The sequence below is a fragment of the Cetorhinus maximus genome, chromosome 24 (genome assembly GCF_964194155.1).
Source record: "Cetorhinus maximus chromosome 24, sCetMax3.hap1.1, whole genome shotgun sequence".
Lineage (NCBI taxonomy): Eukaryota > Metazoa > Chordata > Chondrichthyes > Lamniformes > Cetorhinidae > Cetorhinus > Cetorhinus maximus.
In genome coordinates, this window is record NC_135902.1 from 18,348,822 (window position 1) to 18,365,949 (window position 17,128).

A 17,128-nucleotide genomic window follows, 5' to 3' on the forward strand; every position below is an offset into this window, starting at 1 on the left:
AGAATAAGGACAGGAAACAGGAAAAGAACAACTTAGCTCAGCAAGCCTGTCCACCTTTTTTGTAGATCCCCATCCCCACCTCCCAATAACCCTCAGTCCCTTTTCACTCCGTCAACCATTGTCGGGGGAGGGGGTGGGGGGGGGGTGTGGGGTGGGCTGGGGTGGGGTGGGGTGGGGTGGGGTGGGGTGGGGTGGGGAATGTGTGGGAACCTCCTGAATTGTTTTGAGATTGGCCAACCCAGCTTTAAGGTTGCCCTCGATGTCTCTCCAGGGAACCCCTGACACCTGTCTCTGGCCCCCATGTTGGCCCTCAGATTCTGTGCAGTTCTCGAATCAGCTTTCAAACAAGGTATGTCTGCGCTCCCCAATTCCCAGTGCAATCCCCCCACTGACAACTTGGCTCCCCTGCCCCAAGCCCCCTCCCCCAGTCAGCCCATTTCAACACTGTCGTTGAACACATTCTGTTGGACCCACTTCTACTGCCTCCTGCTGTTTCAACTCTTCCCCACCCTCCCTTCCACCCCCATCCCTTTCCCGAACTACAGCAGGGTAAAGGAATCTGCTCTGAATCACAGTGCACCAAATGGCAACTTTGCTGATTGACCATGTTGCTGCAGGTATGACTATGGCAATATGGGAGCAAAAATCTGAATTTCAGAACATTCCAGAAGTTTGCCCCCCCCTCCAACATTCGCTACCCTTCTCCTTATTCCTCCGTCCTTCCACCCCCCACCTCCACCCCTCCCACCCCCCCCCCCACCCCCCCCCACCCCCTATCCTCCCTCTCCCTGAAAACCACACACACACACACACACACACAGGCAATCTAAGCTGCATGAGACCCCGGAGCAGGGATTGGGAAAATTCCCAAAGGGATATATGTCATTACCTCCGCATGGAGCAATCATGTGCATGAGGTGACCCAAAACTGGTTTGAGGATTTGGAGTTGAAGCTTAGCTACAGGTGATTTGTCAGCCCTCTCGCCTGGAGTTCTTCAGGGCCTAGGATGAGAGAATAGAAGGCGCCTGACACAGGGGCCATTGAGAACCTGATCCTTAGTCAAAACAATATAACAGTTTGGTGAATGGCTGACATGTTTTGGTTGTTCTGGGTGGAAAGATGTGCCTGAAACTCCCAGTAACTCACCATTTCTATCAGCTCTAATATGTATTTTGATTTCTGGCAGGCTGTGCCCCCTGGTGGAGATCAGGCACATCAGCAGGTCTGCAAGGGCACAGAAACCCTTGGCAAACAGCTTGACCAGCCTGCAGGTAAGAGCCAGTCTACACCTTGTTTTCCGTATGTGTGTCTTACTGTCAGCCTACAAATAGGCTTGGGTGCCACTCTGCATCATGTTATAAATTCACACTTTATAAATAATGGCTAGTGAGTCTCTATACGCACACGCACTCGCTCCCACACAGACACACACAGGTATTCACTCGCTCCCGCTCCCATATGCGCTCCCGCTCCCATGCGCGCATATGCACAAGTATATACTGCAGAATAGAGGATCAGTAGTGGTCACTGGACAGAGCCAGGACTGTGGAAGAGTTGGCTCTTGTACCTCTTCCACCTTGTATTTGTTTCTCAGCACTCACTCGTGCCTAGTGTTTGAACACCTCTGATCTAGACCTGGCACTGATTCTTGCCTGGGTCTGTCCTCTGAGGGTCAGCGAGAGCAGCGGAGATATAAATAGCGGCAAGAGCTGGGCTTCCCAGAGTCTGTGTGAGGAGTGGCTATCCACCGCCACTGCCTGTAACAAGGAGCCAGGCAGAACCCACACTCAGAAAGAAAAATTAAGGTGTGACATCACAGGGAAGCAGATAGATGATTGGCCAGTATTTCCTACTTATCTTATCTAAACTGGACAATTTCAATTGGGGTAAGTAGAACATTATTGAAATAATAAAAATACCACCACAGGCAGGACTAGAGACATTAATTAAAATTTAATCAGTAAATTAATTAATTAATTAAAACTCTATAAAGATGGCTGAGCAGATGATTGTGTTGCAGCTGCAGAATGTGGGAGCTCATGGAGGCAGGTGTGATCCAGGGCAAGCACATCTGCAGTGAGGAATTTCAGCTCAGAGTTATGGAGCTGGAGGCCAAGCTGCAGATGCTCCACTGCATCAGGGAGGGTGAAAGTTACCCGGACACTTTATTCCAGGAGGTAGTCACACCCCTTCAGGTAGGGTCGCCTGATTTGGTCCTGGTCAGGAACAGGAGTGTGACTACGAGTGAGGCAGGTATAGGGATTGAAAAGGTAGAAGTGGAGGAGCCTCAGCCCTTGCAAATGTACAACAGGTTCAAAGTTCTTGCAGTTTGTATGGACGCAAGAAGGGGCTGCAGGGTGAATGAGTGAACTGACCATGACACCATGGTACAGGAAGCCATTCAAATTGGGAAGAGTAAATAGGAATGCAGTGGTAGGAGGGGACAGTACAGCCAGGGAGATAAATACAGTTCTCTCCAACCAAGAGCAGGAGTCCAGAAGGCTGTGCCGTCTGCCCAGTGCCATGGTTTGGGACATTTGCTCTGGGCTGGAGAGGAACTTGCAGTGGGAGGTAAGGATGCAGTGGTCGTGGTCCACGTAGGTATTGATGACATAGGTAGGACTAGGAAAGAAGTTCTGCTTTAGGAGTTGCAGCTAGGGGCTAAATTAAAAAGCAGAACCTCAAAGGTAATAATCTCTGGATTATTAACTAAGCCACATGCAAATTGGCAAATCACGAAGGACACAGCATCCATGGCTGACTAAGGACGTTAATATCAAGTTGCAAGAAAAAATGTAGAATTCCTCAAATAGTAATGGCAGGTTAGAAGATTGGACAGAATATGAAAAACAGCAAAGAATGAAATTAGAATACAAGACAAAGCTAATTAGAAATATGAAAACAAAAAGTAAGAGTTTCTACAGGTATTTTAAAAGGAAAAGAGTAACTAAAGTGAACATTACTCATCTAGAGAATGAGTCTGGGAAATTAATAATGGAAGATAAAGAAATGGCAGATGAATTGAATATTTTGAGTCTGCCTTCACTATAGAAGACACAAATAACATCCCAGAAATAATTGTAAATCAAGAGGTGAAAGGGAGGGAGGAACTTAAAACAATTACAATCAGCAGGGAAAAGGTACTGAGAAAACTATTAGAACTAAAAGCTGACAGGTTCCCAGGTCCTGATGGACTTCATCCTAGGGCCTTAAAATAAGAGGCTGCTGAGATAGTTGATGCATTGGTATTAATGTTCCAAAATTCCCTGGATTCTGGCAAGGTCCAGATTAAAAAATAATGAATGTAACTCCTCTAATCAAGAAAGGGAGTGGGGGCGGCGGGGGGGGGGGACAGAAAGCAGGAAATTATGGGCCAGTTAGCTTAACATCTGTGATAGGGAAAATGCGAGAATCTATTATAAAGGGGTTATAGCAGGGCATTTAAAAAATCTTAATGCAATTAGGCAGAGTCAACATGGTTTGTAACAGGAGAATGTGGTTTTGTACAAGGGAAATTGTGTTTAACTAAATTATTAGAGTTCTCTGAAAGTAACAAACAAGGTGGATAAAGGGGAACCTGTAGATGTGACATACTTGGATTTCCAGAAGGTATCTGACAAGGTGCCTCATCAAAGGTTACTACGCAAAATAGGAGCTTATGGTATAGGGTGTAACGTATTAGCATGGATAGATGATTGGTTAGCTAACAGGAAACAGAGAGTAGGTATAAACGGGTCATTTTTTGAGTTGGCAAGATGTGACTAGTGGAGTTCTACAGGAATCGGTGCTGGGGCCTCAACTATTTACAATCTATAGCAAAGACTTGGATGAAGGGACTGAATGTACGGTTGCTAAATTTTCTGATGACACAAAGATAGGTAAGAAAATAAGTTGTTAAGAGGAAATGAGGAGTCTGCAAAGGGATATAGATAGATTAAGTGAATACGCAAAAATTTGGCAGATGGAGCATAATGTGCAAAAGCTTGTCCACTTTGGCAGGAGGAATAGAGAAGCAGCATATTATTCAAATGGAGATTGCAGACCTCTGAGGTACAGAGGAACCTGAGTTTCCTGGTACATGAATCACAAAAAGTTGGTATGCAGGTAGAAAAAGTGATTAGGAAAGCAAATGGAATGTTGTTGATTATTGCAAGGGGAATGGAATATAAAAGTAGGGAAATTTGGCTACAGTTGTGCAGAGTATTGTTCAGACCACATCTGGAGTACTGTGTACAGTTTTGGTCTCCTTATTTAAGAAAGGATATAAATGCATTAGAAGCAGTTCAGAGATGGTTCACTTGACTGATACCTGGGATGGGGGGGGTTATCTTAGGAGGGAAGATTGGACAGGCTGGGGCTGTATTTGTTGGAGTTTAGAAGTTTGAGAGGCGATCGTATTGAAACATGTAAGATCCTGAGGGGACTTGACAGGGTGGATGCTGAACGGGTGTTTCCTCTTGTGGGAGAGATTAGAACTAGGGGACAGTTTAAAAATAAGAGGTCTCCCATTTAAGATGGAGACGAAGAGAATTCTTTTCCTCTGAGGGGCATGAGCCTGTGGAATTCTCGTCCCCAGAGAATGGTGGAGGCGGGGTCTTTGAAGATTTTTAAAGCAGTGTTAGATTCTTGACTAACAAGGGAGTCAAAGGTTATTGGGGACAGGCAGGAATGTGGAGTTGAGGCCACAATCAGATCAGCCATGATCTTATCAAGTGGTGGAGCAGGCTCGAGGAGTCAAATGGCCTACTCCTGCTCCTAATTCATATGTTTGTATGTTCCACTGGCACATCGTATGTGGGAAAGGATCACTACTCAAAAGTAGGAAACACGGCAGCCAGTTTATACACAGCAAGCTCCCACAATCAGCAACATGATAGGAAATGCTCTGTTTTAGTGATGAGTTGAGGGAGGGATAAATATGGCCAGGACCCCAGGGAGAATGCTTCCACTCTTCTTTGATACAGTCTTTTGTTCACCTAAGTGGGCAGAAGGAGCCTTGGTTTCATGTCTCATCTGAAAGACAACACATCTCTGACAGGGCAGCATTCCTTCAGCACTATGCTGGAGTCTCAATCTGGACTATGTGATCAAGTCTCTGAAATGGGATTTGATACAACAACTTTCTGACCCAGAGACTGGAGTGCTACCAACTGAGCCTCAGCTGACACCTTGTTTGAAGTCTTGGATTAAATCACTCTGCATAACAACCCTTCCCACCCACTCCCAAACCACAGAGACAGAAACAATCTAGCAGTGTCTGTGGATCCAGTCCAGGCAATTGTATGAATGACTTATCCTTGAGACAGTAATTTTATTTTAAACAGATCTATTCATGTAAACATCAAAGCATTGTTATCACTTTCATCAGTAAATCAACCTCCATGCTCTCACGACAGGCTGGGCTGGGACAAGGAGCGTGTGCATGGTTAATGGGTGAGTGAGCTTCTCTCACTGACGGACATGGTTTGATCATCTGCCAAGGACTCGGCGTTCCCTACCACACCAAGAGTAGCCTTTTCCCCCTTCCGTCAACAGACTGTTCTATCTGATAGATTGAAAACTCTGATTAACTGTTGCTAGCTGGGGCTTGTCTCAGAGGCAGATATGTGGCCAGTGCAGAGAGAGTTCCTTGTATTCTCTTATGTTCTTGAGAATTGTAGCTTCAGGTATTTTGATCCTTCTCTCTACACCTTCACTGTGGAATTCCTTCCCTCTCTCTGTCTTTCCTCTCTGCCACAGTCCGTCAGCTTTTGAAACCCAAGTTTGGCATTGCCCAGTCATTGACTTTTGATTTTGCTTCTCTTTCTTCCCCCCCCCAATCTTTCCGTCCTGCACTCACACTAGGATTTTCCCCTTTCATCTTCCCTTTGAGTCTTTTCTCAGGATGTGGGCACCTTTACTGAGGCTGAGTGTTAGTTGGCTGAAAACCGAAGGCTTGGAGCGGGGAGGGCGGGCTCATTCTGCCTGTGTCGCTCTCCCACTTGCCACTGGAGCTGCCCTGGAACAAAGATTGTAGGTGTAGAGGTTGCCAACACTCCAGGATTGGCCCAGAGTCTTCAACAACAACAACTTAGAAATGAAACGTCCCAAGGCGCATCACAGAGATATTATAAAACAAAGTATGACACTGAGCCACATAAGGAGATATTAGGTCAGATGACCAAAGCTTGATCAAAGAGGTAGGTTGTAAAGAGTGTCTTAAAGGAGGAAAGCAGAGCAGAGAGGTGTAGGGAGGATGTGCCAGAACTTAGGGTCTAGGCAACTGAAGGCACGATCACCAATGGTGGAGCAATTAAACTTGGGGATGCTCAAGAGGCCAGAATTAAAGGAGAGCAGAAATCTGAGGGTTGTGGGGTGGGAGGAGATTATAGAGATAGGGAGGGATTTGAAAAAAAGAATTAGAATTTTAAAATCAAGACGTTGCTTGACCAGGAATCTTCAGGAATTAAAGATCAATCTCTAAAATGCTGCTATGAGCAAAGCCCTGTTGGACATTAAGAGATGAGAAAAGGGCTTGTTTGAATGGGCAGAGTGGTTCACGGTGAGTGGTCATGAGGTGAAACCTCTCGGAATACGTACGTCCAGGGTTGGCAGCACTTATGCAGGTAACGAAACTTGTCAATCTATCAGATAGAAATGCCTGCCAAAGGTTGGGAGAAAAGATATAGGATAGACTCCACTCCGTGAAACCATGTAATCCGGTCCATGTTTTGGTATGGATGATCCAGATGTGCTTTTGAAAGGGGCCGTCTGGTCATTTTGAGATTGTAACCCAAGAAAGTCTGAATTATGAAATGTGTGTGAATCTATTTCTCATGTTCCTGGAGCTCATGCTGTGAAGGTGTTAATTGTTGAGGCCTTTGAAGTATTCAATGAATTTTCCTTATCAATAAAGTAAACCAGAATGCTAGCCACAATCCCACCCTCTCCCTCCACCCCATGCCCCTGCCTTGTTCCCAATCCAATTCTGGACATGGCAGAAAGTGGATGTACTGTGACCGGGTACAGATTGACATTCTCCAATTTCAGTCTGAGCACCAGAGGGCTTTTTATCCACAACCAGGCTACTCCGCCATCCTGACTGTGTACACAGTGTCAGAGGAACACAGCTTAGATTAGCTTCACTGCTGTTGAATGTTAGAATGAGGGAGGGGGAGGGTAGGAGTGGGGGAAAGGGGCTTGTTGAACTGCAGCGGTGCTCTTGAGACTTCCTAATGCCAGGATCACTGCTAAATCCTGCAGATCGTGTTTCAAAGATAAAAGACCATTTGAGTCAACAAGCGTGGAACAACCTTTCCTTTGACAACTGATGATATCACCTGTCCAGGTCCGCATTCCTCTCTCTTGTGCTCTCTCTCTCTCGAACCCAAGTTCACATTTCGCTTGTGAATCTCGAGTGAGGCAGTATTCGGTGAGGACTGACCTAAAACATTGAGCCATGGAAAGAATTGTCAGAAATGTTGCTGTGGTGGATACTCGAACAGTTGAACAGTAAAGTAACCCTGGAAGGTTGCATCATGATGATTGGAGGTAGGGTGAGTCACAAGCCCTAATGTTGCTAGGAGATATGACCAAACCCCCACCCCCCTCCCCGCCACCACCGTCTCAAGTTTAATTTTTCAAAACGTGAACCTTGCCTTTTTTGGAATAAAGGAAATTCAAGTTAGTATGTTTTGCTTTGAGATGTGCAAAGGAGGGAGGAAGAAGCTGAGAGATCATTTTTAAATCTACCTCTGATTAATAATCATTTTCTTCATTGGAGAAAATGGATTGAAGCAAATGTCTTCTGTGATGAGGAGAGGATTATAATAGTGTTTAGGTTGTGCATTTGATTGAGAATTATCTTACTTTGGGAATAAAAAGAGGGAAAAAGCCCTGCTCCCTGGGGGGAGTGAACAGGAATGTAGTGGTAGTAGGGGACAGTATAGTGAGGGGGATTGACACAGTTCTCTGCAACAAAGAATGAGAATCCAGATGGCTGGTTTGCCTGCCTGGTGCCAGGGTTCGGGACATCTGCTCAGGGCTGGAGAGGCATTGGGAGGGGGAGGATCCAGCTGTCATGGCCCATGCAGGTACCAATGACATAGGCAGGACAGGGAAAGAGGTTTTGCATAGTCAGTATGAGGAGCTATACACCAAATCAAGAAGCAGAATCCCAAAGGTAATAATATCTGGATTATTACTAGAGCCACGTGCAAATTGGCACAGGGTAAATAAGATTAGAGAGATGAATGTGTGGCTCAAAGACTGGTGTTGGAGAAGTGGGTTCTGGTTTGTGCAGCACTAGCATCAGTATTGGGGAAAGTGGGGACTGTACCGTTGGGATGGCCTACACCTGAACCGTGCTGGGATGAGCGTTCTTGCGAATCACAAAACTAGGGAAGTAGAGAGGGTTTTAAACTAAACAAGAGGGGTGAGGGATCAAGCTTGGGTAGAGGTAACAATTCAAGGGGTAGAGTCAAGTAGGAGAGCAAAACCGCAATATGGGAAATGAGGGTCAGAGAATGGCAGGAAAGGACAGAGAGACAAAAACCCAAGAATACAACAACAGTCAAGACTAGATGTTCCAATGATAACAAAAAGACAAAAACTGAATGCTCTGTATCTGAATGCGCATAGCAAGCAAAGCAAAGTAAATGAATTGTTGGCCCACATAGAAGTAAATAAATATAATCTGATAGACATGGCTCCAGGATGACAAGAATTGGGTCCTGACTATTGAGGGGTATATGATATTCAAGAAGAATAGGAAGCTAGGTAAAGGTGGAAGGGTAGCACTATTATTCAAAGAGGGCATTGGTGCAATAGTTAGAGATGACCTTGGTTCAGGAGATTAGGATGTAGAATTGGTTTAGGTGGAGATGAGGAATAGTGGGGGAAAGAAGTCATGAGTGGGAGTGGTCTACAGGCCTCCTAATAGTAGCCACAATGTCATGGGTGACTTTAATCTACATATAAGCTGGAAAAATCAGATTGGCAGTAGTAGCCTGGATGAGGAGTTCATAGAATGCTTTCAAGATAGCTTCTTAGAGCAGTATGTTCTGGTACCAACCAGAGAGCAGGTTATATTAGACTTGGTATTGTGTAATGTGACAAGATTAATTAATGACCTCAAGAGTGAACACACCCCTAAGTAGAAGCGACCACAATACGATTGAATTTTACATCCAGTTTGAAAGGGAGAAGAGTGGGTCTAAGACTAGTATTTTAAACTTAAATAAGGACAACTAAGTGGGCATGAAAGCTGAACTAGCTGAAGTGAACTGGGATACTAGGCTAGAGGATAGATCAATAGAGAAGCAGTGGCAGACATTTAAAGGGATATTTCAGAATAAGTATATTCCTACTATAAAGAAAAATTCTAAGGGGAGAACCCACCATCTGTGGTTAACTAAAAAAGTTAAGGAAAGCATCAAACTTAAGGAAAAAGCATATAGCTGCGCAAAGATGAGTGGCAGGACAGATGATTGGTCAGAATATAAAGAACGGCAGAGAATAATGAAAGGTTATTTAGGAGAAAAAGTATGAGAGGAAGCTGGCTAGATATGTTAAAAAGGATAGCAAGAGTTTCTACAGGAGTGTTGGTCCTCTAGAGAGTGACAGTGGGGAGTTAATAGTAGATAATAAGGAAATGGTGGATGAAATGAACAAATATTTTGTTTCTGTGTTCACTATAGAGAATACAAAAATCATCCCAGTAATAGCTGTAAATCAGGGGGTGGAAGGGAGAGGAAACTTGGTGAAATTACAATCACCAGGGAAGTGGTACTGAGCAAACTGATGGGGCTGCAGGCTGACAAGTCTCTGGGTCCTGAGGAATTTCATCCTAGGGTCTTAAAAGAGGTGGCTAATGAGGTAGTAGATGCGCTGGTGTTAATTTTCCAAAATTCACTAGATTCTGGAAAGGTTCCATCAGATCGGAAAGTAGCAAATATAACCCCTCTGTTCAAGAAGGGAGGGAGGCAAAAAACAGGAAACTATAGGCCAGCTAGCTTGATGTCTGTCATGGGGAAGTTGTTAGAATCGATCATTAAGGAGCTTAAAGCTGGGCACTTAGAAAAACTCAAGGTAATCAGGAAGAGTCAGCATAGTTTTGTGAAAGGGAAATCATGTTTAACCAAATTATTGGCGTTTTTTTGAAGGAGTAATGTGCGTTTTGGATAAAGGGGAGCCTGTAGGTGTACTGGGGGGTACTTGGATTTCCAGAAGACATTTGATAAGGTGCCACATCAAAGGTTGCAGAAAATAAAAGCTCATGGTGTGTTGGGAAACATATTAACGTGGCTAGAAGATTGGCTGGCTGGCAGAAAACAGAGTATGTAGAAATGGGTCTTTTTCTAATTGGCAGGATGTGATGAGTGGAGTCCGGCAGGGGTCTGCGCTAGGGCCTCAACATTTTACAATTTATATCAATGACTTAGATGAGGGGAGTGAAGGCATAGTAGCTAAGTTTGCAGATGACACAAAGAAAGAATGTTGTAAAGCGGACCCAAGGAGGTTGCAGATGGATATAGATAGGTTGAGTGAGTGGGCGAGTGGGTAAAGATCTGGCAAATTGATTTTATTGTGGGAAAATGTGAAGTTGTTCACTTTGGAAGGAAAAATAAAAAAGCAGAGTATTACTTAAACTGAGAACTACTGCAAAGGTGCAGAGGGATCTAAGTGTTCTAGTACATGAGTCACAAATAGTCAGTATGCAGGTACAGCAAGTAATTAAGGCTAATAGAATGTTATCCTTTATTACAAGAAGAATTGAACATAAAAGTAAGGATGTTATGCTTCAGTTATACAGGGCATTGGTGAGACTGCATCTTGAATACTGCGTGCAATTTTGGTCTCCTTATCTAAGGAAGGATGAAAATGATTTGGAGGTGGTTCAGAGGAGGTTTATTAGATTGATACCTGGAATGAGCGGTTATCTTATGGGGAAAGGTTGGACAGACTGAGCTTGTTTCCACTGGAGTTTAGAAGAGTGAGGGGTTACTTGATTGAAGTATATAAAACCCTGAACGGTCTCGACGAGGTGGACATGGAAAGGATGTTTCCTCTTGTGGGTGAGTCCAAACTAGGGGACACTGTTTTAAATTGGGGGTCGCCCTTTTAGTACAGAGATGAGGGGAAGTTTTTTCTCTGAGGGCTGAGAGACTTTGGAACTCTCTGCTTCAGAAGGTGGTGGAGGTCGGCCATTGAATATTTTTAAGGCGGAGATAGATGGATTCTTGTTAGGCAAGGGAATCAAAGGTTATCGGGGGTAGATGAGAATGTGGAATTCGAAACACAGGCAGATCAGCCATGATCTTATTGAATGGTGGAGCAGGCTTGAGGGGCCGAATGGCCTACCCCGCTCCTATTTCTTATGTTTTTATGTAAATGCTGAAAATCCGAATAATGCTCACAATTTAGAACGATATATCAGCATCTGATAAACTGGATTAGAATTCTAGGTGTGTCCCCTTCCTCTGAATTGGGAAAACAGGAAGATAAGGGAACACCGTCATACAGCAGAACAGAACCAGAGGAGAATGATAGATGTCAAGAGTCAGGAATTCTGTCCCTTGTCACAGAGAACAGTTAATGGGTTAAATAACTGGCACATAAACAATTTGGAAAGAAGTTTAAAGTGATGGACGATAGAGGAAGATGATATCAATGAGACAATGAAGAGATGATGGATAAGAGATGGTGGACAATGTTGTTAACATGGAGGGGTGAGTATGCGTGGAGTATTCCTGCCAAGAGCTTTATCCCCTCATTTCCCTGTACTTTAGCTCCCAGCTGACAACAGGGGAAATGGCCACTGCTTCTTTGAGGAGCTGGTGGAGAGTGACCTGGGCAGTCTGACTGGATTACTCGTCCCTGCCAAAGGTTGAAGACTAATGGGGATAGGATGCATCTCCAGATTAGGAGCTCATTGTGTGCGGGACCCTGACCACAAGCCAAGTTCTTCCGGTCTGTGGCACAACGTAACAGACAGAGCTCAACAAAACAGACACCATGTCCCAACATCTGCCTGAAATCATTGTTACCGCTCTATTCATATGTTAGAAGAGCTCTGAGCTGCACACCAGGAAATAGGGTACACAACTGCAGCATGGTTAGATCCAGAGAAACTCTGACTGCACTCCCCATCAAACACTCTCAGGACTGGTACAGCACAGGGTTAGATACAGGGTAAAGCTCCCTCTACACTGTCCCAATCAAACACTCCCATGGCAAGTACAACATGGGGTTAGATACAGAGTAAAGCTCCCTCTACACTGTCCCCATCAAACACTCCCATGGCAAGTACAACAAGGGGTTAGATACAGAGTAAAGCTCTCTCTACACTGTGTACAGAAAACACTTCCAGGACAGGAAGAGCATGGTTAGGTATGATTTATAGAGTACCTTAATCTGAACCTCTGAAGAATGTATCTACTGTATTTCATTTTCTGTACCTTCTTTATGGTTTCTCTGAATGAAACTTCCTATATTATTGTGGTTTGTGTCATATAATGAACAGTTTGGGCTTTGGATTTGTGCTATTTAGAACTGGATTGAGGTTAACATTCATTCCATTTGAAACTATCAGGAAATGGTGAGTCTTTCATACCATCAGCCTGGAAAGGAGTCAAGAACCAGAGTCATGGTTATTGCTCCAACCCGATACTGATTTAATTCTAATTTGTTGATAGGGATGCCAAGACATCAAACCTTCTTGAGCTATATGTCTGGAGAACAAGGATACTCACAACAGTTTATTCACCCCGATCAGCTCCTGGAGGGCAAGGTAAGATTAAAGCTAATACTCACACTGAGGAGTAACCTGTACATAGCAGTGATGAGTTTTAATGGTTGTTAGCAATGAGGTTAAATAGGCAATAGTGGTGAGTTTAATGGGTTTTAATGGTTAGTGGTGATGAGTTTTAATAGGTATTGATGATAAGTTTCAATGGGTATATATTTCCCCAAATTCTGGGCTGAGGTAGAAGGGACATAGAATTGTTATGTCAAGTCTCTGCCTCTCCTACTCCCTCTCCACCCTCTGTGATTCTCCTGAACTTGTTTCCTTTGCCTGTGCCCAGGATCCCTGCTGATCAAAGCTAGCAGGGTGTCTAGGGGCAGGTGGAAAAAATTAAGACAAGAAACCTTTATTTTTTTTAAACTGCCTCACTTCACTCCCAAAGGTTTCTGCCACATAGGGTTTGGCAACTGCCAATCTCCATCATTAGCCAAAAGACTCAGCATCAGAGACTTGGAGCCTCGCAGGCCTTCAGCTGCATTTGCATTTACTGGGCAGTGTTTAGGCTCCAAGCTCAGTCAGAGAACATGGGCGTGAGACTCATGGGTTTGAGCCTGGACATGAGCCTGAGCTTGAGACTTGGCCTGAACTAAGACCTGAGCCTTCCTTGGGCCTGGGTCTGGGATGATTGGAGTTCCACCAGATGAACAGTTAACCATGGTGGTCATCTCATTGGATCAGTAATCCAAAGACCTGAATTAATAATCCAGAGAATGTTAGTTCACATCTCACTGGTATTTTGAGACCTATAGAGGCTAAGGAAAATCTACCCTACTTTTTTTTCTGGAAATTACAGGGTAGATTATTCAATGTTGTGCCCGTTGGAGAGTTGACCGGTTAATCAAACAGTTGAGACAACATAAAAACAAAAAGCTAAAAGCTACTGCAGATGCTGGAAATCCAAAACAAAATAAAAACAGAATTACCTGGAAAAACTCAGCAAGTCTGGCAGCATCGGCGGAGAAGAAATCAGTCAACGTTTCGAGCCCTCATGGCCCTTCAGCAGAACTGAAGCATAGTTTCAACAAGGGAGAAATATAAATTGGTTTAAGGTGGGTGGGGGGGAAGAGACACATTGAGGGTGTGGTGTGAGCAGATAATCAAAAGATGTCAGAGACAAAAGGGTCAAAGAGGTGTTGAAGGTGGTGGTCTTTGAGACAACATGCTCTACTCCCATTTCCCACTGTGCCCCATCTATACCACGGAACAAGGAAAGAATGACTTGCATTTCTATTGCGCCTTTCACACCCTCAGAATGTCCCATACATTTACACCAGTGAAGTACTTCTGAAGGTTAGCCACTGGTGTAATGGTAGGAAATGTGGCAGCCAAAATGTGCAAAGCAAGCCCTCAGAAACAGCAATGTGATCATTATCTGTTTTAGTGATATTGAGGGATAAATAGTGTCCAGGACACCAGGGAGAACTCTCTACTCTTCTTAGAAATAGTACTGTGGGATTGTTTACGTCCACCTGAGCACTCCCTCAGTACTGCCCTGGGGTGTCAGCCTAGATTATGTGCTCAGGTCTGTAGAGTTTAAGTTGAACACAGAGGGAGAGAGTGTCCTGGAAATTTATGTCAGCATATGTGACCAGCTCACTGCGTCCTTTAAGGGCTTGCTGCACACATGGCATACAAAATATTATTATAAAGAGTTAACCATGTGAAATTGAGAGATGTCAGACTGCCTTTCCTGCAATCCCCGATTCAGTGGTGCAACCCAGTCCTGCATCAAGATGGTGCAGTTGCCAAGAGAAAGTATACAGAGACCTTAACAAACGTGTGTGTATAATTTGCAAATTAATTACATTATAATTCAGTGTGAGGAGTTACATTTGGTAGGAGAAATAAATGGGCCACATACTCCTTGGAAAATAAAAGTCTAATTGGGGTACAGATACATAAATCATTAAAAATAGAGAGACAGGTTAGCAAAGCCATAGAAAAATAGAGATAAAGCATTGAGGTTCATCTCAAGAGAAATAGAATTCAAAAACAGAAATGTAACATTAAACTTGTATTGAACATTGGTTATATTATGAGTATTGTTCACAGCCCTGGGCTCCATATTACAAAAGGAATATAGTGGTACTGGAGAAGGTGCAATTAAGATTTACACGGACGATACCAAAACCGAGAATTTGTAACTATCAGGGTTGATTCAGACTAGGGCTCTTTTCTCCATAAAAGGGAAGACAAGGGGGTGACCTGATAGAGGTCTTTAAAATTATGAGAAGCTTCGATAGGGTAGACACAAAGAAAATGCTTCTACTTGTGGGGAGCCCAAAACTTAGGAACCTTAAATACAAAACACTAATAAATTCGTAAAGGAATTCAGGAGAAACTTCTTTACTCAGAATAGTTAGCATGTGGACTTGCTACCACATGGAGTGGTTGGTGCAAAAAGCGTAGATGCATTTGAAGGGAAGCTAGATAAATACATGAGGGAGAATGGAATAGAGGTGAAGGAAAAAAGGTGAGATGAAGTAAGGGTCATCTGAAAGTGAAAGGAAGAGGCTTGTGTGAAGCATAGAACTTGTTCATCCCAATGGTCTGTTTCCATGCTATAAATTTTATGTAAAGATTAATGCAAATCTTGTTTTGTTAAGAGGGTATTTAATCACTGTCATTTCAACATTAACCATCTATTGGAGGCCTGAACTCCAAACTGATTAAAGCCTGAGCTTGTCTTGATTGGTTTGACCCTTTCCCCTCCCAGTGGAATGCTGGGGTAAGCACATGTGGCCTGTGTAAAAAAAATAAGTAAACAATTTCTTCCACTGGGAATATGGAGCTTCCCTGGCATCTGTCTCTGGCCTGGTCTTTGTGCAGGAATGCCTGGAATGGCCAAGAGTCAGATTCTGAAGCAACTGTGAGATTGGGGACGTTGCCCTTCTACTCTGAGCTGGCCTGAGACCGGGCAAGTGCAGTCAGAGAGGGGGGTCCTGCATGTGGAAACCTGGAGCATTAAAACACACTAAGTGTGAACCACAACTCATGTATAAACAATCACACACACACATATTGATACACACATACACATGTATCTAGACACACAGAAACATGCATACAGATGTATTTAAGTATATACTAATTTACCTTTACCTACACAAGTACGTACTCAAAATTATCTGTACACATCCTTGCCCATGTGTGTGGCTGTATTGGATTTTTTGAATAAATGTTTGAGTCTTTGAAAATCTTATAAACCCACTGGGCTTAAAGAGGCCACTTTGAAACAGGTCATATCCAAACAGTGACCTTTATTCTGTGGGCCAACTATTGGTTGGTAGTACACCATGTGAGTGGACTTCAGACAAAACTGCAGGGAAAGACCTGAAAAAAAACTCCAGATTATTGAGGCCTTTCCACAACACTCTGTCATCCTGAATCCAATATATAAACTCAGGAAAATCCACATATCTGTCTCCGATTTGTTAATAGGATCCAAGCCAGTTGGTGAAGTCAAAAGCAAGACACAGATGTTTTTCTTTATTGAGAGTTTATTGACATGTTCAGTCTTACAGCTCTCCTCCTAGTGTCTAAACCCAGTGTCCCAGCTATCCCCTATTTATATGGGCTCAAAGGCATTTAATACCCATGATCTGTTTCTCTTAATGTAATTGACATTAACAAACCTTAACAATGTAATTGACAAGACATTGTCACAATTTTCCCTCTTTGTTCCTGGAGGCCCTGACTCTTGGGGTTTGAATCCACAGCCTTCCAATAACACTATCAAGGAAGCATTCATTATGTGCACACCTGAACAATGGCTGTCAACAAGCTATTTTCATGAGGAGGTATCAGAGCCGGGCTGGATCCGATCCTCGCAAATCCAAACTCTTTGTCACCAGTCACTGAGCAGCACTCAGGTATTACCTGAGTGCTCTTTCTTTGCCTGGCCTAGGAATTCAGAGCCAGTCTTAGTGCCACGGTAGATGTCTTGGCTGGCATCAACTAACTCAGCACTTTGCAACCCCCCTCCCAATCCACCGGCAGCCCATATCCGAAAAACGTGAATCTACTTCCTCACTCCTCCCCCCCCCCCCCCCCCCCCCCACCCCCCCCACCCTCCCCCACCACCCTCCATTACTCACTGACAAGAGCAAGACAGCACCTCCGCAACCCCGACTTGGAAAATTTACCTCAAATTGTGGATCCTTTGTGGAAAGCTGTTTCATCCAGAGTAATGCTCTGCTAATGAGTCTCGTGAGTCAGGGAGAGATAATCATGCGAGGAAGAATCTTTTATTAAACTTCAACTGTTTTTTGTAGATTCTTGTCAATTGAACTCGGCAGTTTTATGCCAATGTATATTTTTGCAGATGTCACTGTGACTCTGTT

General features: G+C 43.9%; 1 protein-coding gene across 3 annotated transcripts in view; it reads left to right on the forward strand.

Moving 5' to 3' along the window:
* The window catches only part of caskin2b (CASK interacting protein 2b), a 421,869-nt gene that overhangs the window by 388,047 nt on the left and 16,694 nt on the right, over positions 1-17,128 (forward strand). For all 3 annotated transcript variants that reach the window (XM_078570791.1, XM_078570794.1, XM_078570793.1), the window contains 2 exons: positions 1,188-1,272; positions 12,676-12,770. In XM_078570791.1, coding sequence (XP_078426917.1) covers positions 1,188-1,272; positions 12,676-12,770 — 180 coding nt within the window. The remainder of the gene's footprint in view (positions 1-1,187; positions 1,273-12,675; positions 12,771-17,128) is intronic.